We start from the raw sequence: 21,944 nt of genomic DNA on the forward strand, positions 1-21,944 counted from the left end.
ACACTTTGAGTGCCACGGACGCGTTTTGTCGTTGGTTCATGTCGCCAGTTGAATGCCAGCAATGCTATATAGCGTTTGTTTGTTGTATTTATTTTTTATTAGTGATTTTAATTCATATTTCATCAATCGAGCCTCACGCTAGTGTTGCAGACTCTCTCTGAGCTCCATTGGGAAAATACCGCCCCCTATCGTCTCTCCCTGTGTAACTGCACCCCATTAGATTAGACTGATGAAGGGGGGGGGGCCAGTTTCCTCATTTTACTTTTCCGTCAAGCCAACTGAAGGATCCAAGTGATCGCCGAGCCGCAAAACAACGTGGAATACATATTTACAGTACCCAACGCTGAATCAATAAACGTGATCGATATTTGGAATGAGGTAAGCAATTTATTTTACCAGTCTTGGGGTAATCGGGTCTGTTTTTTATTTTATTATTATTTCTCTTTCTCCAATTTTTCTGTTTTTCTCCCCGTCCAATTTAGTCGCTGTGCCAATCCCCCCCCTCCCCTACCTGGCTGCTGTATGCATGTTCTCCTACGAGTCTGATTTCCACCCGCATTTCATTGTATACTTGTATGCCGTGACAAATAAATCTCTTGACTTGACTTGAGTCGGTACAAGGGCGTCCCGAAGCCGACCGCACGCTTCTTCCGATGCTCCCACCAGCTTCCCACCCCCTAATACTGCCAATTGTATTAGTATGAACGACCAGCCAAGCTGGTAGCAACGCCGAGAGCTGGGCTCGAACCCAGCATCTCCTGCGTTGGTGACGAGCGCAATCTCCGCTACACCACCTGACCGCCCCTATCGGATCTGTTTTGACGTGTGTGTGTGTGTGTGTGTGTGCGCGCTGATCAGGAAATGAGAGAATATATTTTTCAGATCGCTTATATAGCGTGCATAAGTACACATATACTATCGATAATCTAGCGTTTATTTGAAAACTATTCATAAATAGGCCGGGAAACGACAATGTTTTTTGTGTATGCCAGAATATTCCAGTAAAGGGCGTTTATCACGGAATCTATATATTTTCCTGAAAAACGAGGGCTTTTCAAAATGTTATAAAACTGAAATGAACCGATTAAAAAAAAAAGAGAAAAAAATCCGTTTCGACAATGTTGACTGCAAACAAGTCATTGATAAACGACGGGCAGATTAGACACATAGCCATAATTTAAGACGGAGATTATGCGTTCACAACGCTATCATTGAAGTGGGTGCTGGCATCCAACCACGTTTTACCATGTTAACAAGTGGCAACCAAAGTGTTAATGCTTTATTTATCTAAAACGAGCCGATTTAGAAATGGTCAATGGGGAAATACATTAAGTGGAACAGAGGGTGGTACAGGAAAAAATGAAAATTACGCAACCACTACACCTCCCTATAGCCACTGAAAACACAAACAAAAACGAAAAAACAAAGTGTAACTGAATCCTCCCACAGGAGCTGATTGCGCAGCTGAAACTCTCCATCCAGGAAACCACCGACAAACTGAACGTTGTCGTGCAGGAAAGGTCCCGTGCCGAGAAATACCTGGAGAAATGGTAACGTTACCGGTTTCACTTGTACTTTCAATTGCATGAATTATATTAATTGCAACGCAACATTAACACGATATGCACAATGGTGAAGTCTGAAATGCCATGTCTTCCCAAATAGTGTAGAATGGGTTTCTGCTAAAGTCACAATTATAATAATAATGCTCAATAATTATAGACTCACACACGCTGTTGTGAAGGAATGTCAAGACTATGAGGGACCAGTAAGTGTAGTACTAGTAAGTGCGTAAGTGGGTGTTAAGAGTATTAAAAGTTAAATGAAATCTAATGTCAAACAGCGACCTCTAGGCAAAAGAGCCCTACTTGGTATTGCATTTGTTTAATAATTACACAATCACTCCTGTGGTTCTGTCCTTCTCTCTGTCTGCAGCCATAACTTCTATACATCTGATATGGATGAAACATCTCACACAGGCAAGGGAGCTGAATATCTTTCAAATTGGTCAACAAGTATTTTATTTACATTAATGTCCATAATTGCCCTCAATAATGATGGTACACATAAATGCAAAAGGGTGCTACGAGACACAGCCTGAGCCTCACCCAGACTCCTGGAATAAGATCAGCAACACCATTACCACATGCCCAAGTCAACCTCTTATTGTAGGTGAGCTCCCTATATGCATTAGAAACATTATATGGTCGCTTTCACATATCGTTTTGGAGGACTCTGTGCGGTTCTGGGGGTGAAGTTGCAACATTGTTGCATTCTTCATTTGGTTCGTCTGCGTTCACATAGAGAAATCTGTCAGCGGACCGAGACCTTCTGAACAATGTCACGCGGTCGAAAAGGGCGCTTGTCTATTGGACAGTGGAAATGTGTGTGTGTGGCTGCAAGCCTGTGTGTGTGTGCGCGCGCGCGTGTGTGTGTCTGTGTGTGCTGTCTGCGAGTCCTCCAGATCAGCGGAGCGAGTTTTGACATGGCATTGATCCATTGTTCTATTGAAGCACATTACCACCATCCTCTCGCTAAACAACTTGTAGACCAATAATATAATAATAATAATAGTATTGACGTGGCATTGATCCATTATTAATGCCGTGCGCCTCGGTAATAATAATAAGCTGCGTGTTTCTTCCTTCTTCCCAAGATGCACAGTTAGATATATAGATAGATAGAGAGATTAGATGCAGTGTGCTTGTTTTGCAGTGAGTGCTGCGAGCAGTGGTAATAATAATCACTTCCTATATTTGGTTCGCGTTTGGTCCGCTGAAGCCGAACCGAGACCTACGTTTTCAGGCGGACTAGAGTTCGCCTGTTTGGTCCGCGGACCGAGTTCGACGCGCATTCACACAGACCCGAAAAACCGGACTATCGAATTCTGGTCCGAAAGTCCGGACCAAACAGCCCCTGTGTGAAAGGCTGTCAGCACAGTCTATTATTCGTAGTTGTTAAAGGAAATTAGCTTATTTGCCATCTATCCTGGAGTTAGACAAGCGGACATACCCTTTTCTTCTTTGTGCATGAGTGTGTGCATTGTGACCTGTGTATTTACCACATGGAGAGAAAAAAATTTGACGTTTTTGTATTCTAAGCAGATATATACTCGGAACTATTTTTTGCCGAACCACTGCTGCCTGGCCGCAGTGATTTCATAACATCAAAAGACCAGTTGTAAAAAAAAAAAAAAGACAGGGCTTTTGAGGTGATGAAATCACTGTGCCCAGGCAGCAGTGGTTCGGCAAAACATTTTTCAGAGTTTATATCTGCTTAGAAAACAAATGTTTACTTATTATTATTATTTAAAAAAAAAAAACGATGTGGTAAATACACGGGTCACAACTTGTTTAGAGGAACGTTTTGGGGCTGTATTTGGAGTGTATTTCATGACTGTTGGGAGCGTGATTTCTTTCTGTAGCCTATGTGTGCGAAGACGCTCTCTGATTGGCTAGCCGCGTACAGCGAAGACCCTCTCTGATTGCTTTAGCGCCGAAGGGTCTCTTCCGCCTTGTACATATATATTCTCTGCTTCAAAGTGGTTATGCTTTGGCCCTCTTTCGAAGTGGGTTATGCTTAGGGTTAGGCGGAAGAGAAGAGACCCTTCTGCGCTAAACCAATCAGAGAGGGTCTTCGCTGTACGTGGCTAGCCAACCAGAGAGTGTCTTCGCACACATAGGCTACGGAAAAAAATCACGCCTGTTGGGAACTAGGCTACACTGGCACACCTACTTCCAGTGACTCTAAGCTAGGCTAACGGTGCGGCTGTTCCCTGAGCCTAATGCATGCACAGAGAAGAAAATGGTATGTATCTGCTTGTCTAACTCCAGGTTAGATGGCAAATGAGCAAATGAGCAAAACATTGGCGTGTTCCTTTTAATTAGCCTATACAAATAAATACTTGTAAAAAGTAGAATTGGATGGATGTTGTGCGTTATCAAGTGCACCATTGTGGTCCATAAATATATTCCAGTAGTGAGTTAGTGATGTGAGCTGATGATGAGTAGGTCTTTACCAGCTGTCAGACAGTAACCACCACGAATCCGCTTCAAGGCCCTCAACCTGGCATACCGTGCGGCAAAGGGAACCGCTCCCGCCTACCTCCGGTCAATGGTCTGGTCTCTAACTACACACCCTCAAGACCCCTACGCTCTAGTCTGCATCTTCTGGCCGTCTCAGACCCACTCCTATCCGAGCTCCGGGAGGGTCATCAAGGAGAAGCCGCCTATTCTCAGTCCTTGCCCCACAATGGTGGAACGAACTGGCCCACCATAGTTAGGACAGCTGAAACTCGTCCAATCTTTCGCCGTCGACTAAAGACGCACTACTTCAACCATTATCTGAAAAAATATATACAGTGTATACTAACCTACACTGTAGCACTCAACACTTTGATGAAGATTGTTACTCAGCTGATAGATTTGTGCCCTTCCTGATGACTTGGATAAAAGCGTCAGCTAAATGACTAAACCAGATGAGTAAGGCTTTACCAGCTGTCAGACAGCAGTAACCAGATGAGTAAGGCTTTACCAGACAGCAGTAACCAGATGAGTAAGGCTTTACCAGCTGTCGGACAGCAGTAACCAGATGAGTAAGGCTTTACCAGCTGTCAGACAGCAGTAACCAGATGAGTAAGGCTTTACCAGCTGTCGGACAGCAGTAACCAGATGAGTAAGGCTTTACCAGCTGTCAGACAGCAGTAACCAGATGAGTAAGGCTTTACCAGCTGTCCGACAGTAACCAGATGAGTAAGGCTTTACCAGCTGTCCGACAGTAACCAGATGAGTAAGGCTTTACAGATGAGTAAGGCTTTACCAGCTGTCAGACAGCAGTAACCAGATGAGTAAGGCTTTACCAGCTGTCAGACAGCAGTAACCAGATGAGTAAGGCTTTACCAGCTGTCAGACAGCAGTAACCAGATGAGTAAGGCTTTACCAGATGTCAGACAGCAGTAACCAGATGAGTAAGGCTTTACCAGCTGTCAGACAGCAGTAACCAGATGAGTAAGGCTTTACCAGACAGCAGTAACCAGATGAGTAAGGCTTTACCAGCTGTCCGACAGTAACCAGATTGGTAGGTCTTTGCCCGCTTGCGTGGGTGTAGGCACTAGGCAGTAGGCAGTGATCCCTTCTAGTGTTTTGTTGTTTTGGTCTGATGTGTGGGTTGGAGTTTAGGAAAATGATTCTACTGTACATGTCTGTCTGCAGACCTCTCTCTCGGTAGATCCCGAGTTGTGCCCAGCAATAGTGACCATAGCAGCAACCCCTCCCCTTTTCCCCCCCAATCGACTCCAATCGGACCAATTTTTTTTTTTAAATTCAACAAAGTGCGATATCAAGCGGGGATTGTGTCATGTGACAATGTATGCGTAACATTTTGATCTGAACTATCTGGCTCTTGAATCAAGTGTGTGCATTACTGGGAGGAGGGTATTGTTCTGCATCAGTGATGAAGACTCCATTACAGTAGACTCTGCTGACCAACTGTACGCAATTATGCAGCGTCAACGGAAAGGTCCCTGCATGTCTTACTGCATGTGCAGTGTATGTATGAATGAATGAATTAATAATTTTATTTCCGTGTCCGACGACCCACAGGATTATAAAGACACCAAAAACAACAATTGAACATAACAAAGACACCAAAAACAACAATTGAACATAACAATCACTTCCCATGGTTTCTAAGCTACACCATGCACATCATCGGAGGCCAAAAATACATCACATATGTGTTATTTTCGTGGGTTTATCCCAAGCTTTCTCTAAATATTCAGCAAGTGCAAATTGCCCTGTGATCAAAAATCCATTCGAATCTTATCTGCATCACTAAACCACATTAACTCAAGGTTTTTACACCTGTCAAATAACTTTTTACGCAACTCATAGTATAGTGGGACAATAAAACATCAAATGAAACTCATTCTCAATATGGATACCACCGTAAATACAGATCCGCTCCTCTTCTGTGACCCCCCGGTAACGTCCGGTCTCGAGTTCAAGTTTCAAGTTTCTTTAATAGTTGTCATACAGAAGTACAGAATACTTTTATACAAAATGCTTCTTACTGTTACGCTCCAGAGACTGTGCAAGACAAGATAAGTATGAAATAAAATAACATAGTATAGCATGTAAATTAGAAGTAAAAAAAAAAAAAAAAAAAAAAAAGGTCAGTGTTCAGTATAGACATGGAGGTGCAGGGGCAAAATCCCAGAGAGGAGCTGGGCACATAATGACCTTTGTCTTTTTGATAATGGAGCACACACATATTTTTCATTTCTATAACAACTTTTTTTTATGTAGTATTTCCTGTGACCATTTAATCTGATGTATATTAGACGAGGCTTCCTTAACCAAGGAGATGTTAACAGTATTTACATTCTGGAAAAGGTCGGATGCTCCAATTTCGCTGAGGGTTTCTTCTATCTCACTTGCCCATCGTGCACCTTTTACAGTTACATCCCAGTTGGAAATGTTCCTAGCAACTCGACTCTCTGGCATTTTTATAAATCTGTTCCATAAAGCTAACATGCTGCCTTTCCATCTTATTCCACACAGTTCCCATCTCATATCTCCCATTATTGCCAATACAGGGGTGAATTTATGGACTCCTAGAAAGTACCGTATTGCCCTATTCTGTACCTTTTCTCCTTTTTATATTTACTTTTGAAACCCATAACCCTGCCATATAGTCCATAACAGGGCAAACGCACAAATGAAATTATTTGGAGTAGGTAGCATATCCCAAATCACCCAGCTGTTTAGTTGTTGCTATTATACCACCCAGTGCCCTACTAGCAGATTCAGCCAATGCAGCTGTAGCATGTTCGAAGTTCAGATGCTCCTCCAAAATGAAGCCTAAATATTAATATTTTTCTGCATATTCAAATTTCTGTTCCCCAAAGTAAAACAGAAAATTACTCCTTTTAAACTTAGTCGGTCTGAAATGCGTGGTTTGAGTTTTACTGTAATTAACTCTTAAGTCTCCACTTTCTACACAAGGGCCCCGTTCCCCGTACCTGGTTCAACTAAGTCGATCAAGATGTCATTATCCAGATTCAGTTAACCCGATGTTTGAAGCCGGGATTTTCCTGTTCCTCGAAGGTGGATTCAGTCTCGTTAACTCAAGCCAGACTTGAGACCCAGGATAAGTGCGCGTGCCCGCCTCAGCCGAGAAGGCAGAAAGTGTCGAGAGCAGAGATCCTGATTCTCTAGCGGCATTGATTGATTAATTGATTTAAAACTTTAGTAACATATTGCAGTACGGCTCAATCGCCTCGCCGACAAGTTAAATGCGTTATCTATAGGCTAATTTTAAGTCCCTCATTACCTCAATCAATCAGATTATATTTCTTTAAACTTGCCTGCTGGATTGAATAATCAAATGAGATCTTGCTAGCGAAAATAATTAGTTGAACTGTTATACAGAATAACGATACGGCTCTCTTCCCATTGATTGATGTATGGTCGATCTTTTACTTATCTTCACTGTGGTCTAACGGGTTCTTCTTTTGACTTTCACGCAGACGACCGGGGTTCGAAACCCGGTCTTTTCCTTCTTTTTGCGATGTAGGAATAATTCAATTTGGTGCACGTTGAGAGCTATATAAAGAATGACATCCTTAATGCATGTAGATTTATAATATTTTAACTTACAACTAGGCTACTTTGGCGTATAATCATTAATATTATATTCCAAAAAATTATATTGGAAACACGGGGATTCGAACACCGGTCGCTGGGTTGGCCGCAGAGGCCAGCCGTGTATAGGTGTAACAGACTGACAGCCAATGAAATGGGTGCATTTGTCACGCTGTCCAAGGAGCTGAACTGCTCTCGTGCAGCCGTGTTCGAATCCCGGTCGGGGCAAAAGCCTGTCATACATTATCAAAGATAAACAGCTATGTTGAATCAATAAACATGAATATCACTAAATAAACATGAATATTGCACAGATCTAGATTATAATAGTAAAGCTATTATAATAGTTCAATGGTTGTGATGGCAAAGTTTGCGTCAGGTTCCTTACTGTATATTTGCATATCGTATGTCACAAATGTAACAGTACTATATACCTGTATGTCATGTATGTCCCTGTCATAAATGTCATGTATGTCATAAATGTCACTATGAATTGAAAATGGCAGACCCTGATGTAAACAAGACGAATGTCTTTCTCTGCTCTGCATCCCCTTAAACATTTTGTGTATTGAGCCGTACTGTATTGTACCCATTCTGCAATCTGTTAAATAAAGTTTTCATTCATTAATTCTGTCCCCGTCTCTCCTTGTTGCACATATTTAGATTATCATTAGATTGTAGCGGCAGAGGTTTTTGTCAACTTAAATCATGTTTCTTAATTTATGCACAGGACTGTGTGTGGATGACCACAGGCCTGTGGTCCCCAACACCTCTGGGGTCAAACACCATCTCCTCAGTCTTCTTAACATTTAAAACCAGACAGTTATTGTCGCACCAGTTTACAAACCACTGGATTTCCAAATAATAGTCAGCTAGGTCACTGTCATTCTTAATTAGAGCTAAAATGGCAGCGTCATCAGGAAATGTTCATATCATATCTGGTGAATTACCTAGCTCATGGAAGTCGGCCATGGTTCTCCCCTTGTTAAAGGGCGGAGACCCCTCTGACCTAAATAATTATCGCCCTATTTCCAGATTGTCTGTAATGGCCAAAGTCTTTGAATCTCTTGTAAACAAAGAGTTTCTAGCTGACCATAATATTCTTAACAAGTCTCAGTCAGGCTTCAGATCCATAGTACTTCAGCGACTATGCTAGTCTCAAATGACATAATTGAAGCACTAGACAAGAAAAAACACTGTGCAGCATTGTTTGTTGATCTGTCTAAAGCGTTTGACTCTGTGGATCACGCATTACTGCAGAGGCTTGGCTGCATATAGGTCTTGGAAAAACGGCTTTGAGCTGGTTTAAAAACTATCTATCTGAAAGAACTGTGTCTCAGTAATAATAATAATAATAACTTTATTTGTATAGCACCTTTCATACAGGGGATTGCAGTTCAAAGTGCTTTACATCAGTAAGAAATAAAACATAAAATCAGTGTAAAACAAGCCGCAAGAGCAAAGCATAAAGTGGGATAAAATAATGCAGATATATTAATCAATTCATATCATAACCTCTCGTTCCAATATGCTTCTGTAATCTGTTACAAAACATGATAAGGTTATAGTATGCACCCAGCAGATAGTGGGGCGTAAAGATAAAAGTAGAAATAAGTCAAATGAGCAGACATATAAAATCACAGTTTTTCACATTAGGATCTAACATCCTTTAGGGCCACCTTGTTTATGGTTTGATTCAGTTTTAGTAGAATGTAAAATACATGAATTATGAAATGAGCACATAAAGTGCAGACATACTATAAAATCCTCTGATATATAAAATAAAGGAGAATAAAGACATCCCTCCAGGCCTCCAACTCCCTCTGAAAAAACTCTGTCTCAACAAAGTCCTGGAATGGCATCCTGGGATTGGTGAGTCCTTCTGCTGCATAGGTCTGAAAGACCTTAGTGGAGCAGTAGAAGTACAGTATCTCACCGCTCCAGTCTGATAAAAAAAAAAGTGGATGGTGGAGCCATCTCTGAGGAACCGGGACTTTGGCTGACCAGTTGTGTGTCCTCTTGGGGAGCCGCTGTTGTTGTTTCTGCTGCTTCTCCAGCATCTCACTGAATGAATGAATGAAAACTTTATTTAACAGATTGCAGAATGGGTACAATACAGTACGGCTCAATACACACAATTGTTAAGGGGATGCAGACCAGAGAAAGACGTTTGTCTTGTTTACATCAGGGTCCCCTATTTTCAATTCATAGTGACATTTATGACACACACAACATACATGACATCATGACATTTATGACATAGGGACATACATGACATACAGGTATATAGTACTGTTACATTTGTGACATATACGATATGCAAATATACAGTACTGTTACCCATAGATCCTAACTATTATAATAGTTCAATGGTTGTGATGGCAAAGTTTGCGTCAGGTTCCTTACTGTATATTTGCATATCGTATGTCACAAATGTAACAGTACTATTGTTTCTGGCTTAAAGGCCAACCTTCATATTGTATTTTTGTTCAATAAACAATGTGGACTAAACCTTCAACAATACACAGAAGGTTAACCCTTTCACTGCCACACAACAGCCGGTTAACCCTGTAAACCTTCTAGTCCCAAAATATTCTGTGACTAATTCAGTGCAGATTGTAATGTATTGTCATCATGCAGCACAAGTACAGTACAACTAAAAGAGGTTTGGCATCCAACCAGAGTGACTATGTAGCAGTAACGTGAAATAGTAATATACACTGTACAGGTGGTTAAACTGGGTATAACATATATAAATTAGTACTATGAGTACTACATGTATGTACAGAGTTGTAGTATTAATATGTACAGTGATACAGGTATAAAGACACTATGGTATAAGTCATACTGGCCAGCAGTGTAACTAGTAAGAGTAGGTAAGAGATATGTACAGATTTAGATATAGTATTCATATGTACAGTGATACAGGTATAAAGACACTATGGTAGTAAGTCATACTGGCCAGCAGTGTAACTAGTAAGAGTAGGTAAGAGATATGTACAGATATATATATAGTATTAATATGTACAGTGATACAGGTATAAAGACACTATGGTAGTAAGTCATACTGGCCAGCAGTGTAACTAGTAAGAGTAGGTAAGAGATATGTACAGATTTAGATATAGTATTAATATGTACAGTGATACAGGTATAAAGACACTATGGTAGTAAGTCATACTGGCCAGCAGTGTAACTAGTAAGAGTAGGTAAGAGATATGTACAGATTTAGATATAGTATTAATATGTACAGTGATACAGGTATAAAGACACTATGGTAGTAAGTCATACTGGCCAGCAGTGTAACTAGTAAGAGTAGTAAGAGATATGTACAGATATATATATAATTATATACCAATGATGTAAACTACCCATAATTGATCAGTAGGGTTTAACCTGGAGGTTGGGCTTTAAACATCTAGCCCAGGGACTACAACTGAAAACTAGCAACCCTGCTAATGTTGGCATATTTACAGTTTTTAATTTGTATTCATTTATAAATGTATAACTGTTGATTGATATGCACTGTCCCTGATCAAATAAACGGAGTAAAAAATAAAAGCATTGCAGATAGATAGTGAGATAGATAGATAGGACACAATGTATTATCGTTATTAGATCTGCTGTGCAGAAACAAAACACGACTCAGTCAGCTTCACGGAGTACATCCAACTGTTGAAACTGGCAACACAAACCCAAAAACCTATTGGTAAACAAACGTATTGTTGAAAATATACAGTATGACTGCTGTTGTGACATTGTTGGGATCTTATACTGTAGACTAGTTTACATTTGAAAAAAAAAACGAACTTAGTCACTCGGTAAATCAATTCAATTGGAGTCTCTTTAAACAGCGGCAACACAAACCCAATAACCTATTGGTAAACAAACGTATTGTTGAAAATATACATATATGACTGCTGTTGTGACAGTGTTTAGGAATCGGATCTTATTTCATCATCATCATCATCATTTTATTTATCCGTACATGGAATCACCACAGTCCAACAGTACATATTCACATAATTTACAAAAAATACCACTCATAAAACTCACCAACGCGACTTTCTCCAGCTCTTCTTCTGTACTTCTTCTTCTCTTAATGTGGATACAGCGGCGCAGCATCCACAAACTCGCAACAGCGCCACATATGGCCAAAATAATACATGGTTTTGTAAACAGGGAGTGGATGGAGGTTAAGGGAACGGATCGATGTTAAGAGACGAGTGGATGGTCGTTAAGGCCAACTACTCCAGGGTCCCGCGCGGCTTGAGCACTACCGCTGCGCCACTGTGCCAGATGGGATAAATTCATTGTTTATACATTAATGAACGAGAGACCCGTGTTTAGAATATTCTTTATTTTGAATGAAGTTTTCTCTCTTTATCCTCATTCATTAATGTGACGTCAACGGCTCATTCAATTTCTCAAATCCGTCAAACAGCGCATCTCATCAGACATCTTAATCCCAGTTACAATTAAAATAACCACATAATGTGTACATCGCACCGAGCGAGCGCCACGGTATATATAACGTGCATTATTTAGGACAAAGTGAATTTAGTATCAGCATTTTGGGTCTATTTTATGGAGCACAAAAACGTAATTCAGAATGGTATAAAGCAGATCCTAGACTGTGGGAATAATTTCAGGAAACGCGCTGTCACCTTCTTTGCGGGGCGTGGCTGTGCTTCATCCGGCTAACTTGAACTTAAACCCTGCTTTCGACCAGGCTCAAACTTTTGGATCTGTTGTCATGGTGATTTGGACAATCCAGGTACGGGGAGCCGGAAAGTCCGGCTTAAGTCAGACTTAACCGAAAGTTATCCGGCTAACTCAGTTATCCAGGTACGGGGAACGGGGCCCAGCTCTCCGTACATATTAACATTTTCCGAAGATCGTTTTCATTTTCAGCTACCAGAATAATGTCATCTGCATAAAGTAATATGTCCAATTTATTACTACCATCGTAATTTAGACCCAGTCCTAGATGTTTTATTTCTTTTAGCTAAAGTGTTGATAAATACAATCCCCCTGTTTGACCCCCAGGTGGCGTGGTGGAACCACCCTGAACCATATGCATTAACCTTAACACAAGCCTGAGGATCTTTATACAATGATTGTATGGCCCAGTAGAATTTCCCTTCTATCCCTTCTTCAAGAAGACGATGGGCTAATAAATCTCTTGACAAAATCAAAAGCTTAGAACAGGCAAATGATGACTTGTTTTGCATTATTCTGTTTCTAACAACTGTTGTGATCGAATAGATATGATCAACGCAGGCTCTAGCCTTTCTAAATCCATTCTGCTCCTCCACTAAACAGTTGTTTTCTTCTAGATAGGCCATAAGCCTAGTGTTAAGAATAGATCATGTGTATAATGAGAGTTGGTTTCAATCAATCTATTGGTATGAGACTTTGCCGACCGTATATATATACACTTTGCCATATTCTTGATGCTCCCGTAGTTGCTGCTTTTTCCGTAGTATAACGACCTTCTCATACACGGAGCTGAGCTCGGCTTTCAGCAGCCCCGGTCCTCGCCTGCCGCGACTGTGCATTCTCTCCACCGCCACAGGGAGGCGCCTCATTGCCGAGGCCTTTCTGAGACGGGCTGCAACACCTTCAGCTGGATATCCTCATTGTCGTGTAAATGCCCTCTGCCTTTTTTGTAATTTAGGTGGAGATGAATCGGTCTCTTGTAGCTCTCAAGAGAAGGTGGAGAGAGACACGATGGTGGAGATAAATCATGTGTGTCTCTCTTGTAGCCTTCAGAAGCTGGAGAGAGACGCGATGATGGTGGAGATAAATCGTGTGTGTGTGTCTCTTGTAGCCTTCAAGAGAAGGAGGAGAGGGAGACTATGATGGTGGTGATGGGCGACACTTGTGATTTTCTGCTGGAGTGGGATCCGCTACAATGGGAGAAACATCGTCTCTCTGAGGAGCTGACAGTGCCGCAGGGTCACACTCCTGGCAGGTACAGTATGTTCATCCTCCCAACGCTTTCTGGTGGAAATCTTTTGGAATGTTCTCTCCCAATTCTAACTTGGGATCTGGAACTTGGGGAGAATAATATAGACCACCGCAACACTTCCGGTATTCTGAAATCATGGGAGAGAGGGGGGAGGAATGAATGAATAAATGTGGATGAGAGCCTCGACTTTAAGTGGTTGTAGCTACGGCTGTGGGGGTGCTGGAGACATGATCCAATAGAGTTTAATATACGCCTGAGTCTCCTGAACACGGAGAGACCAATCCCAAGTCGTTCGGCACTTTCTCTGCCGAGCTATAGTCACTTTTTCAGCACCTACTCTCCATGCGCAAAAGATTGCCCATCTAGTGTCTCTGGATTGTCCAGAGATCTAGGTTTATCAATCTGCGCATACAGAGTTTGGGTAGTAGGTGTGAAAAACTGACTATAGCTCGCAGAGAAAGTGCCGAACGACTTGGGATTGGTCTCTCCGTGTTCAGGAGACTCGGGCGTATAAAAGTCTATTGGATCATGTCTCCAGCACCCCCACAGCCGTAGCTACAACCACTTAATGTCAAGGCTCTCATCCACATTCATTCATTTTCTCCCCCCGCTCTCTCTCTCCCATGAGCTCAATGTAACGCGGAAGTGCAGTGGTCTATAATGGCCAGCCCAGTAGCCATTATGACATCATCGTTAAAATGTTCTGTTCTCCAAATGGAGAACAGTGTGTGTTATCTTTCTTCCAACATGGCTGCCTGTAACTATTGCAACTATCTTTGAAAGAAAATGTCTGATTTCCGTGCTGTGGTAGGTGGTTAATATCTTGGAAAAGCATGGTATTCCTGTTCCACTGCCACTTGTTTATGGGATCCAGTAATACAACACCAAATTGTTAAATGTGTCATAGGATTTTGGAGAATTTTACAAATTGATCAATTTACAGGAATCTACTAGATCTAGATACATTCTATACTAGAATGTATTTTACAGCTTGTTTCACAAACATTCATTCAATACATTCAAAAGTGGACATTTTCTATATGGGCATGGCCGGGGTTTCAATGTTTAGAAGAACATGTAGGTGTTGTCTCCAGGCACTGTGGTTCAGTAGCAGCAGCTAGGTGTTGTCTCCAGGCACTGTGGTTCAGTAGCAGCAGCTAGGTGTTGTCTCCAGGCACTGTGGTTCAATAGCAGCAGCAGCTAGGTGTCGTCTGTGGTTCAATAGCAGCAGCAGCTAGGTGTCGTCTGTGGTTCAGTAGCAGCAGCAGCTAGGTGTCATCTGTGGTTCAGTAGCAGCAGCTAGGTGTTGTCTGTGGTTCAGTAGCAGCAGCTAGGTGTTGTCTGTGGTTCAGTAGCAGCAGCTAGGTGTCGTCTGTGGTTCAGTAGCAGCAGCAGCTAGGTGTCATCTGTGGTTCAGTAGCAGCAGCTAGGTGTTGTCTGTGGTTCAGTAGCAGCAGCTAGGTGTTGTCTCTAGACACTGGTTCAGTAGCAGCAGCTAGGTGTTGTCTGTGGTTCAGTAGCAGCAGCTAGGTGTTGTCTCTAGACACTGTGGTTCAGTAGCAGCAGCAGCTAGGTGTTGTCTGTGGTTCAGTAGCAGCAGCATCTAGGTGTTGTCTGTGGTTCAGTAGCAGCAGCAGCTAGGTGTTGTCTGTGGTTCAGTAGCAGCAGCTAGTTGTTGTCTGTGGTTCAGTAGCAGCAGCTAGGTGTTGGTTGTGGTTCAGTAGCAGCAGCAGCTAGGTGTTTTCTGTGGTTCAGTAGCAGCAGCAGCTAGGTGTTTTCTGTGGTTCAGTAGCAGCAGCTAGGTGTTGTCTGTGGTTCAGTAGCAGCAGCTAGTTGTTGTCTGTGGTTCAGTAGCAGCAGCTAGGTGTTGGTTGTGGTTCAGTAGCAGCAGCAGCTAGGTGTTTTCTGTGGTTCAGTAGCAGCAGCAGCTAGGTGTTTTCTGTGGTTCAGTAGCAGCAGCTAGGTGTTGTCTGTGGTTCAGTAGCAGCAGCTAGGTGTTGTCTCCAGACACTGTGGTTCAGCAGCAGCAGCTAGGTGTGTTGTCTCCAGACACTGTGGTTCAGCAGCAGCAGCTAGGTGTTGGCTGTGGTTCAGTAGCAGCAGCTAGGTGTTGTCTCTAGACACTGTGGTTCAGTAGCAGCAGCTAGGTGTGTTGTCTCCAGACACTGTGGTTCAGTAGCAGCAGCTAGGTGTTGTCTCTATACACTGTGGTTCAGTAGCAGCAGCTAGGTGTTGTCTCCAGACACTGTGGTTCAGCAGCAGCAACTAGGTGTGTTGTCTCTAGACACTGTGGTTCAGTAGCAGCAGCTAGGTGTTGCCTGTGGTTCAGTAGCAGCAGCTAGGTGTGTTGTCTCTAGACACTGTGGTTCAGTAGCAGCAGCTAGGTGTTGTCTCCAGACACTGTGGTTCAGTAGCAGCAGCTAGGTGTTGTCTCCAGACACTGTGGTTCAGTAGCAGCAGCTAGGTGTTGTCTCCAGACACTGTGGTTCAGTAGCAGCAGCTAGGTGTGTTGTCTCTAGACACTGTGGTTCAGTAGCAGCAGCTAGGTGTGTTGTCTCTACAGACACTGTGGTTCAGTAGCAGCAGCTAGGTGTTGTCTCCAGGCACTGTGGTTCAGTAGCAGCAGCTAGGTGTTGTCTCCAGACACTGTGGTTCAGTAGCAGCAGCTAGGTGTTGTCTCCAGACACTGTGGTTCAGTAGCAGCAGCTAGGTGTTGTCTGTGGTTCAGTAGCAGCAGCTAGTTGTTGTCTGTGGTTCAGTAGCAGCAGCTAGGTGTCGTCTGTGGTTCAGTAGCAGCAGCTAGGTGTTGTCTGTGGTTCAGTAGCAGCAGCTAGGTGTTGTCTCTAGACACTGTGGTTCAGTAGCAGCAGCAGCTAGGTGTTGTCTGTGGTTCAGTAGCAGCAGCTAGTTGTTGTCTGTGGTTCAGTAGCAGCAGCTAGGTGTTGTCTCCAGGCACTGTGGTTCAGTAGCAGCAGCTAGGTGTTGTCTCCAGACACTGTGGTTCAGTAGCAGCAGCTAGGTGTTGTCTCCAGACACTGTGGTTCAGTAGCAGCAGCTAGGTGTTGTCTGTGGTTCAGTAGCAGCAGCTAGGTGTTGTCTCTAGACACTGTGGTTCAGTAGCAGCAGCAGCTAGGTGTTGTCTGTGGTTCAGTAGCAGCAGCAGCTAGGTGTTGTCTGTGGTTCAGTAGCAGCAGCTAGTTGTTGTCTGTGGTTCAGTAGCAGCAGCTAGGTGTTGTCTGTGGTTCAGTAGCAGCAGCTAGTTGTTGTCTGTGGTTCAGTAGCAGCAGCTAGGTGTTGGTTGTGGTTCAGTAGCAGCAGCAGCTAGGTGTTTTCTGTGGTTCAGTATCAGCAGCAGCTAGGTGTTTTCTGTGGTTCAGTAGCAGCAGCTAGGTGTTGTCTGTGGTTCAGTAGCAGCAGCTAGGTGTTGTCTCCAGACACTGGTTCAGCAGCAGCAGCTAGGTGTGTTGTCTCCTGACACTGTGGTTCAGTAGCAGCAGCTAGGTGTTGTCTCCAGACACTGTGGTTCAGTAGCAGCAGCTAGGTGTTGTCTCTAGACACTGTGGTTCAGTAGCAGCAGCTAGGTGTTGTCTCTAGACAATGTGGTTCAGTAGCCGCAGCTAGGTGTTGTCTGTGGTTCAGTAGCAGCAGCTAGTTGTTGTCTGTGGTTCAGTAGCAGCAGCTAGGTGTTTTCTGTGGTTCAGTAGCAGCAGCAGCTAGGTGTTTTCTGTGGTTCAGTAGCAGCAGCTAGGTGTTGTCTGTGGTTCAGTAGCAGCAGCTAGGTGTTGTCTCCAGACACTGTGGTTCAGCAGCAGCAGCTAGGTGTGTTGTCTCCAGACACTGTGGTTCAGCAGCAGCAGCTAGGTGTTGGCTGTGGTTCAGTAGCAGCAGCTAGGTGTTGTCTCTAGACACTGTGGTTCAGTAGCAGCAGCTAGGTGTGTTGTCTCCAGACACTGTGGTTCAGTAGCAGCAGCTAGGTGTTGTCTCTATACACTGTGGTTCAGTAGCAGCAGCTAGGTGTTGTCTCCAGACACTGTGGTTCAGCAGCAGCAGCTAGGTGTGTTGTCTCTAGACACTGTGGTTCAGTAGCAGCAGCTAGGTGTTGCCTGTGGTTCAGTAGCAGCAGCTAGGTGTGTTGTCTCTAGACACTGTGGTTCAGTAGCAGCAGCTAGGTGTTGTCTCCAGACACTGTGGTTCAGTAGCAGCAGCTAGGTGTGTTGTCTCTAGACACTGTGGTTCAGTAGCAGCAGCTAGGTGTTGTCTCCAGGCACTGTGGTTCAGTAGCAGCAGCTAGGTGTTGTCTCCAGACACTGTGGTTCAGTAGCAGCAGCTAGGTGTTGTCTCCAGACACTGTGGTTCAGTAGCAGCAGCTAGGTGTTGTCTGTGGTTCAGTAGCAGCAGCTAGGTGTTGTCTCTAGACACTGTGGTTCAGTAGCAGCAGCAGCTAGGTGTTGTCTGTGGTTCAGTAGCAGCAGCAGCTAGGTGTTGTCTGTGGTTCAGTAGCAGCAGCTAGTTGTTGTCTGTGGTTCAGTAGCAGCAGCTAGGTGTTGTCTGTGGTTCAGTAGCAGCAGCTAGTTGTTGTCTGTGGTTCAGTAGCAGCAGCTAGGTGTTGGTTGTGGTTCAGTAGCAGCAGCAGCTAGGTGTTTTCTGTGGTTCAGTATCAGCAGCAGCTAGGTGTTTTCTGTGGTTCAGTAGCAGCAGCTAGGTGTTGTCTGTGGTTCAGTAGCAGCAGCTAGGTGTTGTCTCCAGACACTGGTTCAGCAGCAGCAGCTAGGTGTGTTGTCTCCTGACACTGTGGTTCAGTAGCAGCAGCTAGGTGTTGTCTCCAGACACTGTGGTTCAGTAGCAGCAGCTAGGTGTTGTCTCTAGACACTGTGGTTCAGTAGCAGCAGCTAGGTGTTGTCTCTAGACAATGTGGTTCAGTAGCCGCAGCTAGGTGTTGTCTGTGGTTCAGTAGCAGCAGCTAGTTGTTGTCTGTGGTTCAGTAGCAGCAGCTAGGTGTTGGTTGTGGTTCAGTAGCAGCAGCAGCTAGGTGTTTTCTGTGGTTCAGTAGCAGCAGCAGCTAGGTGTTTTCTGTGGTTCAGTAGCAGCAGCTAGGTGTTGTCTGTGGTTCAGTAGCAGCAGCTAGGTGTTGTCTCCAGACACTGTGGTTCAGTAGCAGCAGCTAGGTATGTTGTCTCCAGACACTGTGGTTCAGCAGCAGCAGCTAGGTGTTGGCTGTGGTTCAGTAGCAGCAGCTAGGTGTTGTCTCTAGACACTGTGGTTCAGTAGCAGCAGCTAGGTGTGTTGTCTCCAGACACTGTGGTTCAGTAGCAGCAGCTAGGTGTTGTCTCTAGACACTGTGGTTCAGTAGCAGCAGCTAGGTGTTGTCTCTATACACTGTGGTTCAGTAGCAGCAGCTAGGTGTTGTCTCCAGACACTGTGGTTCAGTAGCAGCAGCTAGGTGTTGTCTCCAGACACTGTGGTTCAGCAGCAGCAGCTAGGTGTGTTGTCTCTAGACACTGTGGTTCAGTAGCAGCAGCTAGGTGTTGCCTGTGGTTCAGTAGCAGCAGCTAGGTGTGTTGTCTCCAGACACTGTGGTTCAGTAGCAGCAGCTAGGTGTGTTGTCTTTAGACACTGTGGTTCAGTAGCAGCAGCTAGGTGTGTTGTCTCTACAGACACTGTGGTTCAGTAGCAGCAGCTAGGTGTTGTCTCCAGGCACTGTGGTTCAGTAGCAGCAGCTAGGTGTTGTCTCTAGACACTGTGGTTCAGTAGCAGCAGCTAGGTGTGTTGTCTACAGACACTGTGGTTCAGTAGCAGCAGCTAGGTGTTGTCTCTAGACACTGTGGTTCAGTAGCAGCAGCTAGGTGTTGTCTCTAGACACTGTGGTTCAGTAGCAATAGCTAGGTGTTGTCTCTAGACAATGTGGTTCAGTAGCAGCAGCTAGGTGTTGTCTGTGGTTCAGTAGCAGCAGCTAGGTGTTGTCTCCAGTAGGGCTGCAACTAATGACTAATTTGGTAGTCGACTAATCTGGCGATTATTTTTTCGATTAGTCGACTAATCGAAAACCAATGTAAACAACGACAAATCGCTGTGTGTGAGTGAGAGGAGTGTGTATGTGTGTGTCTTACTCTGATCGCTGTGTGTGAGTGAGAGGAGTGCGTGTGTAATGTATTGTGTGTCTAGTCTGATCATCATCTCCTGCAGGGGAACAATGTTTTCAATGTCCAAAATTTGCTATGGGATCATCATGTTATGATGTTGTCTGGAACCCTGAGAAGCCACTCTCACAAAGATAGGTAGTGCAAAAAAAATAAATAAAAAAAAAATTATTTTTTTTATGACTAATCGACGCAACAATTTCTCGTCGACGATTTTTTATAATCAACGTCGTCGATTATGTCGACTAATCGTTGCAGCCCTAGTCTCCAGACACTGTGGTTCAGTAGCAGCAGCTAGGTGTTGTCTGTGGTTCATTAGCAGCAGCTAGGTGTTGTCGCTAGACACTGTGGTTCAGTAGCAGCAGCTAGGTGTTGTCTGTGGTTCAGTAGCAGCAGCTAGGTGTTGTCTGTGGTTCAGTAGCAGCAGCTAGGTGTTGTCTGTGGTTCAGTAGCAGCAGCTAGGTGTTGTCTCCAGACACTGTGGTTCAGTAGCAGCAGCTAGGTGTTGTCTCCAGACACTGGTTCAGTAGCAGCAGCTAGGTATTGTCTCCAGACACTGTGGTTCAGTAGCAGCAGCTAGGTGTTGTCTCCAGACACTGTGGTTCAGTAGCAGCAGCTAGGTGTTGTCGCTAGACACTGTGGTTCAGTAGCAGCAGCTAGGTGTTGTCGCTAGACACTGTGGTTCAGTAGCAGCAGCTAGGACTTTTTTCTCTACCATACCCACCGATCAGAACAGTCTCTGTGTCCCAGCACCTCTGTCCTGATATTGCAATATAATTTTTTCGTCTCAACATCACATTATTGCTGTGTTTTTATATTATATCACTTTAACAAAAAATCATATTCGATATTCGTTGCAGAATTGTAGATTAGTTTGATTTTCAAATTAGAATTCCAGCGTCAAAAAAGGTTAAAAAAAAAGCAAGACTAAAAAGAACCATGTCCAGTAATTATTTGGAATATGTGTAGGTCAGCTACGTAATGGTGGACCGACTCACCCGCCTGCTGCCGTCGTTGGCGAAAAACAATCCGCCCGGAGCATCACTGTTGTGAAGGGCCAGATTAAAGCTGAGAATCTACATTTATTGTTTTATATACATTGTATATTATTTATATATACACGGTATATCCCTTTAAACCGGCGTTCGAACCATAGGAATATTCGCTCTCCTTATTGGATAGCGCCCTAGGCGCCAGCCCGCAAGCCCCCAATGTCAGGTTCAAAGACAAGCTCAGGCATGTCGTAACATGCCCGGAGACAGTGTATTGATTCCAGACAAGAACTGAGGTTTGGGACTAGATAATCACTTAAGTATATATACGGCGCAGGTGCGCACAGCAGCACTTCGTTCATCAAGTTCATCCCGAGTCAGCGGGTAGTGAAGTGAGCAACCGTGCGTTGAGAACACGTGCGAATAGAATAGTAAAGTGTCAGAGTTTAATGCAGTAACGTCAAGTTCGACCTAGTTTAATGTGAAGTAAATAGTCGTTCATTATTGTATATCGTGCAACCACAGTTCGTTCGTGTGTAGCATTACCTAACGGTTCGTTCGTGTTAGCTAGTGAACCTTAGCCAGGGTGCGTGGCCTAAATACGTTGCCAGTACCCGAGGAGGCCTAGTCGGAGAACCGTTGGACATGTGCACAGGAGAACCAGCGGCGGCGATTGCAGAACCATTACTGGTTGGATTATATTGATTTGGAACGTGTTACCCGGAGAAGAGCCTCGTTGATTTCCACTATCGGTTGGGATTTAACCTCGTGAGGATTACACTCGGGCTGGCCTCATGGACAGAGGCTGGCTAGCTATCATCGTTTGCTATCGAGCATTGGATTACAGTTATTGCTTTTGCTGCTGATCGTTGGATTTACAAGGACTGGCTTCTGTACGTGGAGTCCCTTTATTCTTCATTGAATCAGACTGAGTATCCGAACATTCCTCTATCCTCTAGACCAGGGGTAGGCAACCCTAGGCACGCGTGCCTGCATAGGCACGCAGGGGCATTTGCATAGGCACAGGGGGCAGCACTAAAAAAAAATAAAAAAAAATAAAAAATATTATTTAAAATTAATATTATAGTGAACTATTTTGCACTGTTGTCGCATTTATCTTGTTGAAATCCTCCCACAGGTTCTTTTTACTTCCACATATTTAATTGAGACCCTTTATTTGTTTATTATTTCAATTTAGCTG

The 21,944-nt window shown here is 43.8% G+C and overlaps 1 protein-coding gene across 1 annotated transcript in view; it reads left to right on the forward strand.

Annotated features, from left to right (window-relative positions):
* LOC311228459 (uncharacterized protein) overlaps positions 1 to 21,944 on the forward strand; it is a gene marked incomplete at its 5' end in the record, with an annotated part of 53,593 nt that overhangs the window by 10,205 nt on the left and 21,444 nt on the right. The window contains 2 exons of the mRNA XM_084314366.1: positions 1,450 to 1,550; positions 13,474 to 13,617. Coding sequence (XP_084170492.1) covers positions 1,450 to 1,550; positions 13,474 to 13,617 — 245 coding nt within the window. The remainder of the gene's footprint in view (positions 1 to 1,449; positions 1,551 to 13,473; positions 13,618 to 21,944) is intronic.

Source organism: Notolepis coatsorum (assembly GCF_963971535.1).
Source record: "Notolepis coatsorum genome assembly, chromosome: 5".
Taxonomy (NCBI): Eukaryota; Metazoa; Chordata; class Actinopteri; order Aulopiformes; family Paralepididae; genus Notolepis; species Notolepis coatsorum.